Raw genomic sequence first — 16,841 nt, 5'->3', positions numbered from 1 at the left:
TGTGTATATTTTAAAGTTAGTTAGACCGAACATTCCTCACCACTGAAGCACACTCGAATGTATACAGTTTCTTAGATAAATTATGAATGTTTATTGCGCCCAAAAAATTCAAGCCGCAACCAGAAGTGCAATTTCAAAACCATGTTTGATATTCAAACCGTGTAAAATAAAAAAACACACTTATGGACTTTTTTCTTTGGTACAATTTCTTATTAGGTAGAATCCAAAGATTTTTGTTTCAAATGAAAGCGACATCTTTACACATTTTATATATTTTCAAAGTGGGTACTGCATTATTACACCATTCACAAAATAAAGGTAAGTAGATTTAGTCAGACCTGAATGTCGTTACTGAATCATGTTTTTATTTAAAATTTATTTAAATTAAGTATTAAAAAAATCGAAATGTACTGTACCTTTTCAAATATCGATTGGGGAACTGCGTAACAGGCGCTTAACATACAAAAACCAGCAATAACAATTCGTTTCACCTTTTTAGTTTCTTAGCAGTCAAATAAGAGCAATATTGACTACAGCGTTTATAAAATCAGATAAAAAAGGAAATTAGGAGTTGTAGTAAAAGCAAATACCGTCCACAATACAGTTTATTTAACAAATTAAATTACTAGTGTAAAGTGAAATACGTAATAACATTCATGTTAACGGCGACACCTCTCGTCACCAAACACTCCAGTCTTTAAATAATAATAATAATAATAGGACCATCATAAATTTTAAAATACATAACAATAATTAATATATTAGATAATATGATAACTCCTACACGAAAATTAAAATTAATCATTTAAATATGTATTTACAACGGAATAAGGGCCATTTCATACGTGATAATTTTATTGGATGTTAGGTAGGTCATAAACGAATGGGATAAATAATAGCACAAGCCTTGACACTAAAACTACCGATTTTTTTCTAAACACGGGACAGCCCTTCTCGTGACTTAATATAAAAGATTGATTACCCAAAATATAATCAATATGGAATAAAATCAGCCAAAAATAAAAATCATTATTGTTCCGTCGTTTGTTGGAATCTTTGTAATCTGCGTCTCCTCAATTCTTCTTCCGAAGATAAAGCAACTGGTGGTTCCGTTGTTGTCGAAGTCGTATTCTCATTTGACGTACTAGCACTAGCTACAGAGTCACTTTCAGTGTTATTATTAATCACTGAACTAGTTGGCAGATTTATTGGCGATTTTGGAGCGGCTCCATTGCAGGTAGGAGAACTACCACCAGAGGTTGAGGGGCCTGGCTGAGGCTCATTTTGGGGCGTTTGCATGGACATTGCTGCGGCTGCGCTGTACTGCTGCATCATCACCACAGCGGCATCCAGCATAATCTAGAAAAACATCAACTTGACGTTCTGCGCGATAATGTTAAAATGCATGCAAGGTTCCGAAAATTACTCGTTTAAAAAATCCAACAGACAGTCTGCGCTTGCGTGAAATTAAATCGCCAAACGAAAACAATTTTAATAACGACATTATAATTTAAATAAATTGTACTATCAACAAATATTTAATATGATTTTAAAATACGTTACTTTATCAGGTGTGACGATTTTCAAGCGATTCTATGATGTTTAACACACACAAAAAATTGATCGAAAGTTATTGCGACAGAACTTCCCTCGGTTTTGAAGTACGGTCCAATAAATACTGCTTCTCTGAAAATTTATAAAATTTGATTTTGCGGAATTTTACTTTTTCGTGAGAACCTCTATGGAGTAAAAACAATATAGAAGGTACTAGGAACAGTGTAACAGAAAAAAGAAGGCTTCATCTTCTTAAAAAAAGACAAGTTGGGAACCCCAAGAAGGTTTAATATTAAAAAAAAGACACTTGGGACCCCAGAGAACTTTTCGCCTTCTTTAAAAAACGGCAGTTGGTACCCCCGAGAAGGTTTCACATTGTTAAAAAATACATTTGGGGGCCCCGAGGTCTTACTTTTTAAAAAAAAGACAGTTGGTACCCCCGAGAAGGTTTCACATTAAAAAAAAGACATTTAGCGCCCCCGAGAAGGTTTCACATTCTTAAAAAAAGACAATTGGGATCCCCGAGAAGGCTTAACATTCTTAAAAAAGACATTGGCGCCCTAGAGGGTTTACATTTTTAAAAAAGGCAGTTGGGAGCCCCCAAAAGGTTTCATATTCTTAAAAAAAGACACTTGGGACCTCCGAAAAGGTTTTACAATTAAAAAAAAAAGATAATTGGCGTCCCCCAGAAGGTGTTACATTTTTTAAATAAAGAGAGGCGTATTCTCATCTTTTTGAGAAAGTGAAATTTCATCAATAAAAAATTTGTTATGTGATAAACATAGATAATACACAATGCCAGAGAAAACGAGAGAAAAAAAAACAAAAACGAAAGGCCAAGTTTGGAATCGAACGCGCGACGTCCAGGCCGCATTCCTGACTCGTAACAACTAGACCATGACCGGGATCCCTTCCGCAAATGGTAAACTATTTTTATACCTTGTATTCTGTTTTTGCAAAAATTGGTCAGTTAGGGAAAAACTCAGAAAAATTATAGTTAGCATTTAACCATCTATTTCTTTATATTTCTAATATACATACCAAATTTGACAACAATCGATCCAGCAGTTTCAGAGATTACGTGTCCAATAAAAATAGATACAGACACGAGACAGACAGACAGACAGACAGACGGAAATGGGAGACTATTTTTTTCGTACATGAAACGTCGAGAAAATATAAAAGTGGCTATTCGTCCGATGGAGTTGATTACTCTACTTCCTTAGCTTACGCTCGGGAAGTAAAAAGAAAAAACAGAAGACAATAGTACTTCTTTAAGATATTTTCTTTTCCATTTAAAGTAAATACTGCCTGAGAAATAGACCCCTTCGCATAGTGGCAGTTTATCACATGGTTACTGAGAATTACATTTGTTTTTCTTAAATAATAAATATCGAAAAAAGCTTCAAATTTTAGAATTTGGGTTATTTAAATATTTCATGCAACACCTACACACAACAATATAATGGCAGTAGTCTTATATTGAGAAACTGTAGGGCAATAAAGTTATTATTATTATTGTTATAAATACATAAAGAACAAATATAAAGTTTGAGGGTCTCGGACGAAAGTCGAGCGCCTCTAGCCGACCCTGACAATATTTATGGTATGGTGTAAATGTGATATATATGGTAATTTGGAATATTTATAAGCAATGTTGGTAAAAGTAAAAAAAAACTGTTTATATTTCGAGTTCAAGGATGAATTACGACACACAGAGACATTCAGTTTGGGGGTGTTTTTGCACGAGTGCCATTGTCGTAAATATTTGTTGTAAGATTTCAAAACAACACAATTTTTAACTTTTCCGACAAAGTTTGGTAAACATATTTACACCAAAATTATTTTATTACAATAAACAAGAAAATTATAAAAAAAGACTGTTTGCAAACATTTTAAGCAATCCACTTACATTCTCCCGAGATATCTCGCTTTGTTAGTAAAAAACCCATTTCCCTTATCTATAATTATTTGAACAAATTAAGTCAACATAAGCATACCTGAATATTCCGCAAACATTGTATCCTCGCCTCCACATTCTGGCGTTCATTCCCCTCCATCCTCCTCAGCTCCTCTGGCGACAGCGACCTTAAGTTCGGTGGCGGCATGGGCGGCGGTGCCATGAAAGGCATGAAAGGAAACGGTGGGAAAACCAGCGGAGGAATGGTAGGAGTAGGCTGTTGGGGGGTCGTGCCGGCTTGAGCGGGAGCTGCTCCAGCCGCAGGCGGCTGTGGTGGAGCTTGAGGCTGCTGTTGGTTATTCTGCCCAAACATCTGAAACGGATTGGGCCCTCCAAAGGGATTAAAGAACGGATTCTGAGGGTTAATCGGCACTTGTCGGTGCCTCTGGTCAGGTCTGGGCTCGTTATTGTTAGTGGTAGGTGTTCGCAGAATATTCAAACGGCAAGTTGGACACGTCTGCTGTCGCTGGAACCACGACCGAAGACAAGAAGTGTGGAAAATGTGGTTACAGGGGAGTTTCTTTGATGCTGTTGTCATTTCCTCGCGACATATAATGCACACGTTATCAGCTGCCTGCAATTCTTCAGGGGTTGCGTCAGGGTACAACGTGTTCATGTTGTGAATGGCGCGACGTGACAGGATGACGTCACTGAAGGCTTTTTTGAAGTTGCGTATTGTATAGTACATTGGTCGAAACGCGAATAGGGGCAGAGTGTAGATTCTGACCATTATGGCAACGAAAGCGACGTAAAGGATGACTTTTATGAAACCCATTATTAATTCTGTGTATAGTAAGAATACAGCTTTGTTGTCCCAAGGGGTTTCGCTGTTCAGGTCCACTGAGTGTAACGCGTATTTTATGGCGATGTTTATGACGACGGTGAGGAGGATGGCGTACTCGAAGCCGAATACTAGCTGCACGGACGCCCCCTTTGATACCGTCGATTGATACGCGTGTTGGATGAAGTGTAAGTCTAGTGACCCTAGCAGGAGTAAAAGACTGAGGACTCTTATGTGAAAGAGGAGACTAATAACAGGGCTCCTTTCCATCTGCAAACATCGTGTTTAAAATAAAATCAACCATAACGGTGTACTCACATAATCCACCCTGTCTTCCGCTAACCAATGAAAAGACTTAAGAAAGAGAAGTAAGGTGAATAATGCTACAAACTTAGGGTTAAAATCATCCCTAAACACGGTAAATGCTAGACAGGTTTCTGTTATAGCATACCATGACCGTTCCATCAAATGCTGAAACGACAACTTTAAAATACTAATTAATTTGACTATGATTATTATACCTCAAACTCAGCTGACCTCAGCTGGCCAAAGAAGATTTTCCTCATTATTTTTCCCACGATCAAGACGCATATAAACGCCTGAATATATATAACCTAGAAAGACATTATGCAATACCATTTCACTATTACTACATTATACTCACAGCCATACTAGGGTTTGATTTTGTTATATATACAACCGAGGGATAAAACTGTTTTTTCTGATAGTATGCATTTGCTATCACAACTGTGGTTAAGGTGAGACTCAAAAGTGATATCCCTAGGGACCTCATGGCTTTTTGTTTCTCTTAATTACACTGAACACATGATATACTAGACAAAAATATGGGACAATTTGAAAATATTGGTTTTACTACGTGTTTTCACCTCATATGTTGATTTTTTTACAATTTGACAGTTGATACAAGTGGACGTCGACAAACGTCAAACTGCGCAGTCGCAGTGCCACAGCGTTGCCAAGTGGAACGCATTCATTGTTAACACTTTTTATCAAAATGTTCCTATTTTTAGCCCCCGGTCCCACAAATAAATTGTAAATGCACTCCTTGACCTTCAGAGGTCACAATTTTTGTTTCCTACAAAGGTCAGAATGGGATCTTCCTAATTATAACTCACCGATTCGGTATGTTAAATTTACAAAAAATATGAACACGACTGACTTATAGACGATTTTATTCGCAAAGAACATAAAAAAAATCAATATATAAAAAATATCTAAACACACTTATATGTTACTTTGTAGTGGAGTTTTCAGCACCCTGAGAGGCGTACCACGCTCCACCCCCACAGGGGTACGGCAAAGCCGTTTAGGGGACTTCACGTTAAGAGATTTCTTGATGTGAGGAGGAACTCTAGGAGTTGAATATTTCGGAGAGGAAAACTTCTGATTCTCAACATTGTTCTCCCTTAAATGTAGAATCCTCTTCTTCTCCACAGTGTTAAAATTATCTGGAATATTCTCCTTATCACTGTTTCCTTCACCACTAGAGTTGAAATATTGTTTAGCGATTTGTAATTTGTGTTTTTGCGATAAATGCCCGTTACGTCTTCTCGGCGACATACTTTTCTTGCCAATCCTCCTCTCCTCATACTTCAGACTTCTCACCCTATAAGAAAGTCTTGAGTCAATATTGCGCGAAGAACCAATTTTTGTGCCCACTTTAGCGCGCGGCAAACTTCTGGTGAAACTGTTAGAACTCTCTGAGTCCGACATTTTATCAAATAATTTTGCTTTCGCTAGCACCATTCCGGCGTTTTGGTTCCTCAAGCGCGCTAGTGAGGCTCTACCATTACCGTTACTTGAATCATTGCCAGACTTCAAAGTCGTAAAAAAGCCCTCGGCACTGACCCATGTATCGCTCGAGCTACCTGACAAATTACAAGACACATTTTTCACTTTTTGCTCTCCTACAGACGAGGACCGCGCTCTAATTTCTTTATTTTCTAAAACTTCGTCCTCAATTTTGTTAGCGGGCAGGCCGTTTGAAACTGTATTAGGTTTACCCCTTTTCAGACTAACCCTCGGTATAGACCCCCTAGAAACCACATGCCACGACTGGTGCCTCGTTATCTTGACGTTGTTTTTTTCAAGTTCTTTCGATTTTCGCCTCATGCTTCCAATTTTGCGCGCACTCGGAGATCGGATTATCTTCTGCTCCGCGCTTCGTCGTATTTTCAGTTCTCGGCTCAATCTTCTCGCTAATTGATCAGTGGTGGGGCTTAATTGCGCCGACTGTACTAAAGTTTGTTCATATACCGTCTGTACGTTTTGTATATTAACGTCAACTTCTTCGTTAGTGTTGTTTTCGTTTTCTGTTTTAATTTGAGATTGCACATTTTCTAATTCCATTGAGATTCGTCGCTCCATCGCAGAGACACGATTTTTGATAGCTTCATACTCTATTTTTGACACTCTGATATAATCAGGCTCTTCGGGGTTTGTGGCGTCTTTTTGGGACGTTGCTGCGAAAGAATTTCTTTTTTTCGCTTTCTTGATGTGATTTGAGGGATTAATAGCCGACCATCGGCGTTCCAGGACAGCTTTTGTGTTCGCGCTTTTTTTACAAGCTTCAGTTTCTTGTTTTAAGTTTTTCAAACTGCGACTTCTTGAAAACCATTGTGATTTCTTCAGTTTGATTCTATTGACGTCAAGTAGTTAACAGTTTTTTGAATAGTGTAATAATAATAATACTTACAGTTCATTTGAGTCTTTCAAATGGTTTCCTTGCGCACCACTGAAATGAGGTACAATTAATGAAAAATGGAAACACGAATTGCAAAAAATTACCTCAAATTCATGCTAACTGGAGTGCGACAAGGTGTAAATGGAGTATTTAGCAACACATTTTCAGGCAGCTGATTCAGCAACTCTTTTCTATAAATTACAATATTAAAATTGTGACTAACAAACCAAAAACTATTATACTTCTTTTTGTTTGAAATTCCGTTTGAGTGGAGCCGCCGTTTCTTCACAACATTGTTGTTTATAGGAGTGAGTAACAGATCTGGCGTTACTACAGTATGGTTTTCTTCAAGAGATTTCCCACCTACGATTTTCTTGAGGCCGTTAAACATCCCTGATGAGAAAAACAACTTAATTCTATTGCAAAAACATGCCCAAAGCTGTACAAAATTTATTATCTTTTGCAACAAAATAGTTTCATGAAAAATTGATTTGATTTGTTACTTGTTAAAGATCCACTGCGGCGTTTTTTCTTTTTTCCATCCTCAGCAGAAGTAGTGGCGCCCACACGCTCAACTATGCGTTCGGGTAAAACCCCAACGTCAAATGCGTTCTCTATCAGTTTCTATGAAAGCAAAACATGAATTTTTGATTAATTTGAATTCCAGTTAGTTACCTGCACGATTTCACATACTTTTGTTGTTCTTAGCTGTATAGTGGTAGGTGATAATTTATCATCAACAGGAAAAATAGCAGGGCTGATCACCACTGCAAGGTTGTAAGCATTCATTTTATTTTTATTGGAGTTTTCGGCGACTGCATTTAAAAACTACAAACGACAGTTCAAAAATATAATTTCTAAACAGTAACTTTACCTGTAGCAAATAGGCCAAAGTGTTAAGATGTACTATCGGCAAAAGAAGGCACGCCAGTAGCAAAGCTTCAGTCTCAGACTCACCAACGTCTTCTAAAGTACATCGGAGAAAAAGTTCGTGATGAGTGGTGGGTATAACGGGCTCCGGCATCTCTCTTAAAAACGTTTTCAAAAGAGCAGCAAGATCAATAACTTGAACGTTCCGGTCGAAACTCCCGCCTCCTTCAATTACTGACTTGAAACAAAATTTCAAATTATGTTTCCTTTCACATTTAAACAATTACCTTCATTTCGCCTTGTCGAGCTTTAGACCCTTCTTTTCTAAATAACCCCTCAGTAGTAACTTTGGTTAAAATAAACGAACACATTTGATGGATTAGTTTGGGGATAGCAATTTGCTGGCCGGTTTTTAAAGTGACTATTTCTGTCGGAAGAGCCCCTAGAGGCGCTTTAAAAGTCTTCGCAGTAGATTTAACATCCTGAAATCATGTTCGTTTACAAACAAAATTCGAAACAGTACGCATAACCTCACTGGTTTGGCTTTCCTGATTCTGGTTTTAACTTTTAGTCTTTGGAGTTCTTGTAAAGCTTCCTTTCTACATGCTTCCTTTTTAAGCACGTCACTCAAAAACATGATGCACAGTGTTTACTTTTTGATTAATTTTAACTTAAAAATTTGGGCATTTCGGCGAACCTGAAAAGGCTGCCACATTTAAAATTTTGTTGACAGCGCATGCGTGATTTGAGGATACGGGGTTTTTCATTGGTAGGCTGTGCGCGCCAGAATTTGCAAGTTTGAAGTGTAACCGTCGCTCGACTGGTTGAAACAAGCGCAATCACATCGGGTTTGAGATAAAAGGTTATCAATAATTTCCGGGTTCTGACTGTTACGAAACGAGTATGAATGGAAATAACGAAATTTTGAAAAGATTATCTTGAGTAAATTTAGATACATCCGTACGAAGTTAGAGTAAAGAATTTTCGTAACACTACTATTTAACTATTTTTTTATTTATTTTTCAAACTAAATAAATTTGTATACATTTTAACTATTTTCTGGCTAGAATAAAATTCTAGCATTCGCTTTTGCAGTTTCAAAGTTAAATATACTGTGGTTAAATTGTACAGTGTTATACAATTTTGATTTTTTCCCGAAAACTGAACGTCTAGGATAAAAAATCAAATCCGGTTCATAAACTACAAGTGTAGAAGTATGTATGTTATTTTATAAAATTAATAACATGTAACATTTACTATGCAAAATTTTGAAGTGACCTCATCATATTGTTGGCGGGGATGATAAAACAAATCGGTTAGCGTTTTACGATATTCCTAACATACCATGCAATTTTATAACAATCGGTCCGGTAGTTTCGGAGATTAATTATCTAATAAAAAAAATATTTGCTCTGTGACCATCAATAATTTGAAAACAAATCAACCTGAAATCTTATTATCATGTGCTAATTTTGAACTATACAATGTGCCATACTTATTACTTTTATTTATTTTTTTAATGATAACCCGAATGCGTTGAAATTAAAAACCACACCGAATAAAGTGAGTTTTTAAAAAATTTTAAGATGATGTCATCCAGTTATCGGACAGGGTGGATGACGGTTGGAGCGATAGATTTTGGTTAGCTTTTTACTTAAAAAAGTGTAATACAGATTTTTTGTAAACCTGTCCATTGCCAAAAAAATTCAAGAAAATTGGGAACGTCACATCGTAATTTAAAAAAAAAAGGAGAGTGTGGTTGTAAAGCCTAAGAAAAGGTCTGTCAAAATAAAATATGTAAAGATATGTAGATGGTTCATAAAAAAAACGCGTTAAAAACAACACTGCATGGTCGAAAACAATTTTAGAATATAGCCCGTACAACTTTGGTCTTTAGTTTTTTTTTCTAGTTCTATTTTCTTGTAATAATTTTAGGTCCCTCTAGTGTTTAACTTTTGACATAATTTAAAATAATCCTGGGGTGCTGGGTGTTACTTTTAAGCAAGAATTTGAAAGAATTTTGGGAACCCTAGTGATTTTTCTTGTAGTAATTTAAAGAAATCTGGTGTTTAATTAAAAAAAACTCGGAGTCTCTTGGTGTGTTCTGTTTTTGGAAGAACTTGAAAAAATCTTTTAAATCTGTGGTGTTTTATTTTGTTATGGATTTAAAGGAACTTTGGAGCATTTGGTGTTTAATTTTTTGGAAGAATTTGAAAGAATCTTCGGTTCCCGGGGTGTCTCATTTTAAAATAATGTAAAGAATCCTGGGGTACCATGTATTTTTTCTTTTTGAACGAATTTTAGAACTGCCAGTATTTATTTTTTGGTGCCTCTTTTTGAAATAATTTTAAAAATCTCGGGGTACCAGTTTTTTTTTAAGAATTTTGCAGCTGCCAGTGTTTTTTGGAATACATACTTTAAAGAATGTCAGTATTTAATTTTTGTACAATTTCTGGACAAACTTGAAGAATTTTGGAGCTGACAATGTTTTTGTTTGTAATAATTTAAAGAATGTTAAACAGGGTTTAATTTTTTGTATTCAAAAGAATTTTGGGGGACTTTGGTGTTCCATTTTTGGAAATATTCGCAATTATTCGGGGAACTTCTGCTGAGCTGTTTTTGAGTTAATTTTGGGACCTCGTTTTTTTTTTTTTAATTTAAAACAATCTTGAGGTTCTAGGTATTCCTGTTTGGAACGAATTTGAAAGTGCTTTGGAGCCCCTAGTGTCTTTTCTTATAATAATTTAATTAATTAAATTTCTTAGAGGATACATCATTTGCCAAAATCAGTCTTAACAGGCACGAGCCCCGCCCACCCACCCTCACTTTTCTTAGAGGGTATGCCATTTGCCAAAATTTTAGCAGGCAAATTAACGTACGTCTGAAATTTGTTATTTTTAAAATTACCCATCTACTGAAATCTAATAAATGGAAATAATTTTGAAGTACCTAATATAACTTTTACAATATTAGTGAGATGAAACATCTTGATCCGATTTATAGAAAGCGAATTAAAAGTTAATCGCGAGTAGCTTTTAAATGAGGTCCGTTGCTATGCAAGGTGCATGTTCTAACCAATCACGGGCTGATATTCTACATTTTAATCCTGTGTTAAATTGATCAAGGATTAAATATTTAATTCGCTTTCCATAAACCGGCCCCTTATGTATTTAGTCAAGCTTCAAATTTTTTAGATTAATAATAATAAATCAGCTATTTACAATTACAGTAAAAACGCAGTTTAATTTTAATTTCGATAATTTCCATCACACAATATTTTCTTATTAAGTATACATTTTTAAAAATGTGTTTACATTTCCATATTATTTTTCGTTTTTGCAATAATTTTATGCACAATAATCATAACTCGAAGTTCTTCGATTTTTCGTTGTGCGCATCGTAATGTGTATCCAAGCAACTGCCTAAAAACATATACAGTGTGTTGAATGTAGCTGATCACTACCATTGTGCTTAAGAAGTATGACCCTATGTTTAGGCCCTACCGGTGCCGGTAAAACTCTGTTGTTGAAGAAGCTCCAAAACATCGAAAATGTGGACACCACTGCGACTTCAGTGCCAACTGTAGGCACAAACATGTTCGCTATCAAAATCGATACTGAAGTACACCAAATTCGAGAACTCGGTGGAATAATGTCGCCCCTTTGGTCCAGGTACTTCGAAGGAATCCAAAAAATTATGTACGTCGTGGATGCATCAAATCTGTGTCAAATTAGTGCGGCCGGAGTACTCTTTTACACAATTATTGCCAATCCGATGCTCGCAAATGCCAAAGTAACGTACTATTCGGATCGATTTTAATGAAAATAATTAGAGCGTGGTTCCAGTTCCTCTTGGTGTTAACAAAAATGGATGTGAGCTATAGACAGATGCGCAATGAAGCCTTGCTAATGTTACAGATGCGGAGGTTTGAAAAGGAAATTCAACAAAAAATAACAATAACCGAGGCAAGTGCGATTAGCGGGGAAGGAAGAGAGGAAATACTCAACTGGATAAAAAAGAAGTGACATTTTTCGACACTTTCACTTGGACCAATAGTGGTCTTTTTATGGACACTTTCAGTTTCAAAAAACAATTTAACACTTGGCTGGTTGCCATAAGCTTTCAATTTCAACCCATATATAAATATTAGCCGCTGTATTTACCCAGTATCAGTTAATTTTAGACACAATAGCAAAATGTTCTCTCTTAAGGTATGCTTTGTGGTGTAGTGTGATAATGTCTAATGTTTGTTCTCGCTTTAGGCTATCGTTTTCGTTGTCGCTATCTTCCAACTAGCTCAAGTGAACTCCATTCCTGTCTATGATGACCTAGAGGGCGCTGCTTCCGAGCATGGTGAGTTTTCACGTTTTAGAAAATATGTATTTAATAATCCGTGTTTTGAAGATTACGCTCGTGTACAAATTAAAGTTTTCCGAGGCCCTTCTGAAGGTCATGATTATTTTGCACCTTGGGGATACTGGGTGAAACAACCTGCCGACGACCACCACCACTAATAACTTAATTCTTTGTTACTTTTTTATGGTTATTTTTATGTTTGTTGAGTTTGTTTCATAAATAAAAAAAAGCTGAAATTTTGTTGTTTCATTAAGACACGGAATTTAACTTGAGATATATATATTTCGTATAACTTTTAAGTACATAATATGTGATGCAACTATAACACTTGCATAAAATGTACCTTTAACAATATCATTACATAAAAAAAAGTCACAAGCTCGATTCAAGGCAATGGAAGGACGGAATTTTCTTTTACGATATTCGATTCGAAAGACAAAGAAAGGCCTCTAATGAATTGTTTATAAAAGTGTAAAATATAGTCTACAAACAGTATTCTTCACATCTTAAAGGTACTAAGAAGTAATATATACATTATTTAAAAAATAGTTGCTCTAAAATGATTTTGCCACAATAACAGGAAATAAAAATTTTCATTTTAATACTCTGCTGCAGCTATAAATTCGAATTTGCAGAACTTGGTTCTGTTAAGACACTTGACCACTATACCAACATTTGGACAAAATGCTTAGATTACAATAACTAAAATACTGAATAGAATAACAATAATATTCCTTAAAATTATAAAATGTGTAATTGATAAAATATAATAAAATGGATTTATTACTCATAGAACACATAACATAATGGAATGAGACATATGTATTCAAGATAAAAACGGAATGTTTTCTTAAGTCTTATAGTATTCATTTAAGTACTTTCTTCAACAAATTAAAAACACATCAACCCTTTGACTTGCATCTTATTGGTACTCTTTCTTGGTTCTATTTTATTATAAGTACAATGTTAATTACTACCAAAGGCACTAATTCAAGCAGCAGTCATTTGAACATACAAGATTTAAGTCTTCACTTCATAACTCTGTCAATGAACCAAAAAACAATACTTCCCTTTTCAATTACTATCCAGTTAGCAGTGATACTTCTGTTGATATGTTACCTGTATGGTTTTGTTCATAATACTATGTGGATCAAGGCCCACAGTCTTACAGCCAACGGAAGAAAGAAGTTCACCTTAAAAACTAAAGATGCAAAATCCCATCCTCAGAACTGTGGCTCTCATTTAAGTTTGGAGCTGCTGTCAAATCCACGATTTCGTCCTGATCGTCAGGATCTGAACCCCCAGTGGTGTGTGACTGGTGTGAACCACTCGAAACCTGGGAATTTCGACTGAAGCTGCCGCGACGTACAGGTGCCACAGTTCTCTGATTGGCCGGTTTTACAGTTATTATGAGGTTTGAACTGTTGGCGACCATCATATCCGTCACCTGGTCTAGCGTTTTTCCAGCCACTTCGATACCATTCACTTCCAGAACTTCATCGTTTACAGCTAAAAGTCCTGTGGATTCTGCGAGACCTCCAGGCACTAAGCGTGATATAAAAATACCCGGGATCTTTTCTAAACCTAAAAATTATACTTTCACAAACACAAAATTAATAAATATTTTGATACTTACCGCTCTGCGTGACACGGACGCTAGTTCCATCCCTAATATAGAACCCAAGTGGTTTATCAGACCCATGTTTCAGTAACCGCACCCGTCTGCACGTTTCAGGTACAATATCAACATCAATAATAGATGACACCTGTCGGAAATCGTGGGGGTTTGAAATGGCCAAAGTTTTTGTCCGGCCTGGGGTTCCCCCTAAAATGCTTGATATTAAATTACGGGGTTTGATTGTCCCGTAACCGTTCAACTCCTCCAAACTATCACCTAATGGCAAACTTTGATAAAGACACCATGGTAAAAAAATCAACAATAATACCTTTTCTTTGTATTATTACCCTCAACAAGGGTTTAGCATTGACCAGTGCTCGCCTTAGGTTATCATCATTGTTAATAGGTAGCAAGTCTTGGTCACTTGGGTCAATATACGAAACTAAAAAAGCAATGTCCCGTAGTCGATGTAGGCGCTCTAATAAAGCACGGAACTCTTCAAATTTTGCCTGGGGATCTCGCTCCACAGAAAATCGTCGAAATTCTGCATCAAACTGGAAGAAAACAATTAAATAATGATGCGTATTAAATGATTCATGCTCTCATTCCTTAAGAGGCATAGAAAGTCATAATTATTATTCCTATTACGGTAAACAAAGAACTTGCTTAATTATTGCAGCTAAGAACCTATTAAACCGTATTTTTAAAAAATACTTACTTTGGACTTGACTTCTATTTTATTATGGATAACACTACCCTTAATATCAATTTTATTTTTAGACATTTCGTATATTACACTGCTTGATCACTTACAACACATCCAATTATAATTTGTAACAAATAAAACAACTAAACTAACTCAAAAACGTATTATATTAGACAAAATTTTAATTTATTTACGTTTATTCTTCATCCTCTTGCTGGCCAGACAGTTATGGAATGGTGACTTTAGTCATCGAAAACAGAATTGCCAACATCCGTTTAAAGCAAGCCCCTCCTTTGGTAAATTCGTGAATTAGTCCAAAATAACGCATTTGTACAACAGTTTTACAGTATTTTATAATTTGAATAACTCCTGCAATATTTTAATTCAATTTACATGGTTTAATCAACAGCAAATCCCTTAAATAATCAAATGGGAAGTTCAAACTACAGATAAAATGTTCCTAAACTCTTAAAAAAATCCCTATATCTACTTTGACATTTGACATGTGTTTAACATAACCTTATTTGAGTTTTTCTCCGTGTTATCTTCGTTAAGTCAAAAATATGAAAAATAAAGATGCGGAGACACTGAATCCTTGCTTAAAAGAGCAAGAACAAACCTATAAATGTTTCCATGAAAATAATTTCGACAAAGACGCTTGTCAACTACACATAGAAAATTATAAAACGTGTAAAGCCTTTTGGGTATGATATAAGATACTTAAAATTTAACTGATTGTTAGAGTATTTATGATTTAGAATAGTGTTAGATCAGACAGAAGACGGAAAGGTATATATCCACTACTCCCTCCTGTAGAAGAACGAGAACATATTAAAAAGGAGTATCTCCAAGCGAAATAATTGATGTATTTAGTCTTTTATTTATTAAAAAAAAGTTACAAATGATGGTTTTATATCATAAAAATAGCCACAATGGCACTGTATAGTCTTTGTTAACTTTATTAAAAGAGTAAAATTGTACAGGCATATTGAGTATTTTGATCATCCTAACCACAATAACTTAGTAGTTTACAAATTGAGTGATTTTCACTGGGCGAATCTTTTATGAATTTTGAAAGTAATTTTCTACTCATTTTTACCGAATTTGATATGTGGATCTATTATGAAATTTCTCATTTTTACAAAAGTTGATTTTTTTTAAAGTAAATAATTATATGATCATTTGAATGAGAAATATTAAATCAAAGTTAAAATAATGAATTGTACTAGTAAATGATATACCCAAAATTGTTCTGCACCAGTAAATGATCGGTCTTGTCGTAGTAAATGATAATTCGAATTTCAGTCTAGTAACTACCAAAACTTTTAACAATATTGCAATTAAAACATATTTTTAAAAAATAAAAAAATATAAACAAAAAATTAAAGAAAAAGTTAAAAATAATTGTCAAACTTCTGTATTTCTTCCACATTAAACACTCGTCGATTATTTAGCTTCAATGGTGTTTCAATTTTTTCAACAATATCTTCTTTGTCGTACCATAAAACATTTATGGGATCCGGCCATCAATTCTTTGGCCCCCATGTTGACACCACTTTTGTACATAACATTGCCTTTGTTCTTTTGATCAACTGTGTTTAAAATTTCTCCCAGGTAGTACATGTCGTTTGTCTACCAATTTTCGTTTCTTGGAAGTACCTAATATTTGCTTCTTTTTGTTGTTGCCTTTTCGTGTAACCTCTTTCGTTCTAGTTTTTGGTTTTCTTTTATGTTCTTTTTTCCGATGGTACATCTGCCAGTCCGAAGAGCTCGCCACAGAAGGAATTTTTTCTTTGGGAAATCTTTTTTTTCCTTTTCCGGAGTTTTTGGCCAGACCAGAACCTTTTTGAAAGGCTATGGAACATAAGTTAATGTTTTGTCAGTCTTTTTTCAGGAGTTATTGGAAGAACTTAAATATTTTGATTCTCACGTTCTGTTGTCTCACTATCTATAATATCGCTACATGTGATTTCTTCAACATGCTCATCAAAATTTTGAGCATTCTCATTAAAATTACTCCTTTCAGAACTGGAATTTTGGAATCATCATCAACTGGTACAATGCGTTAATCCTCAATGGCCCATTTAATGATACCTGTCATCAACCACTGGTAATTAAGCACTGCAAGAGTACCAGTAGATGAATTAGTTTTATGGATTATAACCTAATTCTATTGAGAATTAATATATTTGAAATAATTTTTCAAACATAAAATGACATGCTAGGAGTACTAACATTAATTTGACCAACGCTTAAAGCCAAATAATAAAATTATTTTGGTACTCACTTGCT

General features: G+C 35.2%; 5 protein-coding genes across 6 annotated transcripts; 2 read left to right on the top strand and 3 right to left on the bottom strand.

The window, feature by feature from the left end:
• Positions 1-589: 589 nt before the first annotated feature.
• LOC135133912 (E3 ubiquitin-protein ligase synoviolin A) lies at positions 590-5,254 on the bottom strand. The gene is made up of 5 exons (XM_064062461.1): positions 4,960-5,254; positions 4,817-4,909; positions 4,614-4,766; positions 3,555-4,565; positions 590-1,359 (listed from the first exon to the last, which is right to left on the bottom strand). The coding sequence occupies exons 1-5, from the start codon at positions 5,086-5,088 to the stop codon at positions 1,030-1,032; spliced, it is 1,716 nt and encodes a 571-aa protein (XP_063918531.1). The 5' UTR covers positions 5,089-5,254; the 3' UTR covers positions 590-1,029.
• Positions 5,255-5,471: 217 nt separating this feature from the next.
• LOC135133911 (rho GTPase-activating protein gacN-like) lies at positions 5,472-8,617 on the bottom strand. 2 transcript variants are annotated; one of them, XM_064062459.1, is made up of 9 exons: positions 8,405-8,617; positions 8,157-8,351; positions 7,874-8,107; positions 7,675-7,827; positions 7,503-7,623; positions 7,242-7,392; positions 7,104-7,190; positions 7,012-7,050; positions 5,472-6,954 (listed from the first exon to the last, which is right to left on the bottom strand). In XM_064062459.1, the coding sequence occupies exons 1-9, from the start codon at positions 8,504-8,506 to the stop codon at positions 5,541-5,543; spliced, it is 2,496 nt and encodes an 831-aa protein (XP_063918529.1). In that variant the 5' UTR covers positions 8,507-8,617; the 3' UTR covers positions 5,472-5,540. The 2 variants fall into 2 exon arrangements, with proteins under 2 accessions (XP_063918529.1, XP_063918530.1); XM_064062460.1 differs by lacking the exon at positions 8,405-8,617 and having other exon boundaries at positions 7,874-8,103; positions 8,157-8,245.
• A 2,553-nt stretch (positions 8,618-11,170) lies between these two features.
• On the top strand, positions 11,171-12,461 carry LOC135134283 (ADP-ribosylation factor-like protein 16). The gene is made up of 4 exons (XM_064062911.1): positions 11,171-11,661; positions 11,715-12,080; positions 12,132-12,222; positions 12,274-12,461. Exons 1-2 carry the CDS (start codon positions 11,350-11,352, stop codon positions 11,892-11,894), a joined length of 492 nt encoding a protein of 163 aa, XP_063918981.1. The 5' UTR covers positions 11,171-11,349; the 3' UTR covers positions 11,895-12,080; positions 12,132-12,222; positions 12,274-12,461.
• Positions 12,462-12,487: 26 nt separating this feature from the next.
• On the bottom strand, positions 12,488-14,795 carry LOC135134282 (partitioning defective 6 homolog beta). Its single transcript, XM_064062910.1, has 4 exons — positions 14,562-14,795; positions 14,172-14,397; positions 13,862-14,119; positions 12,488-13,809 (listed from the first exon to the last, which is right to left on the bottom strand). The coding sequence occupies exons 1-4, from the start codon at positions 14,625-14,627 to the stop codon at positions 13,427-13,429; spliced, it is 933 nt and encodes a 310-aa protein (XP_063918980.1). The 5' UTR covers positions 14,628-14,795; the 3' UTR covers positions 12,488-13,426.
• A 243-nt stretch (positions 14,796-15,038) lies between these two features.
• Positions 15,039-15,537, top strand: LOC135134370 (coiled-coil-helix-coiled-coil-helix domain-containing protein 7). Its single transcript, XM_064063023.1, has 2 exons — positions 15,039-15,253; positions 15,308-15,537. The coding sequence occupies exons 1-2, from the start codon at positions 15,113-15,115 to the stop codon at positions 15,407-15,409; spliced, it is 243 nt and encodes an 80-aa protein (XP_063919093.1). The 5' UTR covers positions 15,039-15,112; the 3' UTR covers positions 15,410-15,537.
• Positions 15,538-16,841: the final 1,304 nt, after the last annotated feature.

The sequence above is a fragment of the Zophobas morio genome, unplaced genomic scaffold (assembly GCF_036711695.1).
Source record: "Zophobas morio isolate AGI-343-1 ecotype UQ-CSIRO unplaced genomic scaffold, CSIRO_AGI_Zmor_V1 ptg000023l, whole genome shotgun sequence".
NCBI classification, from domain to species: domain Eukaryota; kingdom Metazoa; phylum Arthropoda; class Insecta; order Coleoptera; family Tenebrionidae; genus Zophobas; species Zophobas morio.
This window is presented reverse-complemented; position numbering and strand designations above follow the sequence as displayed.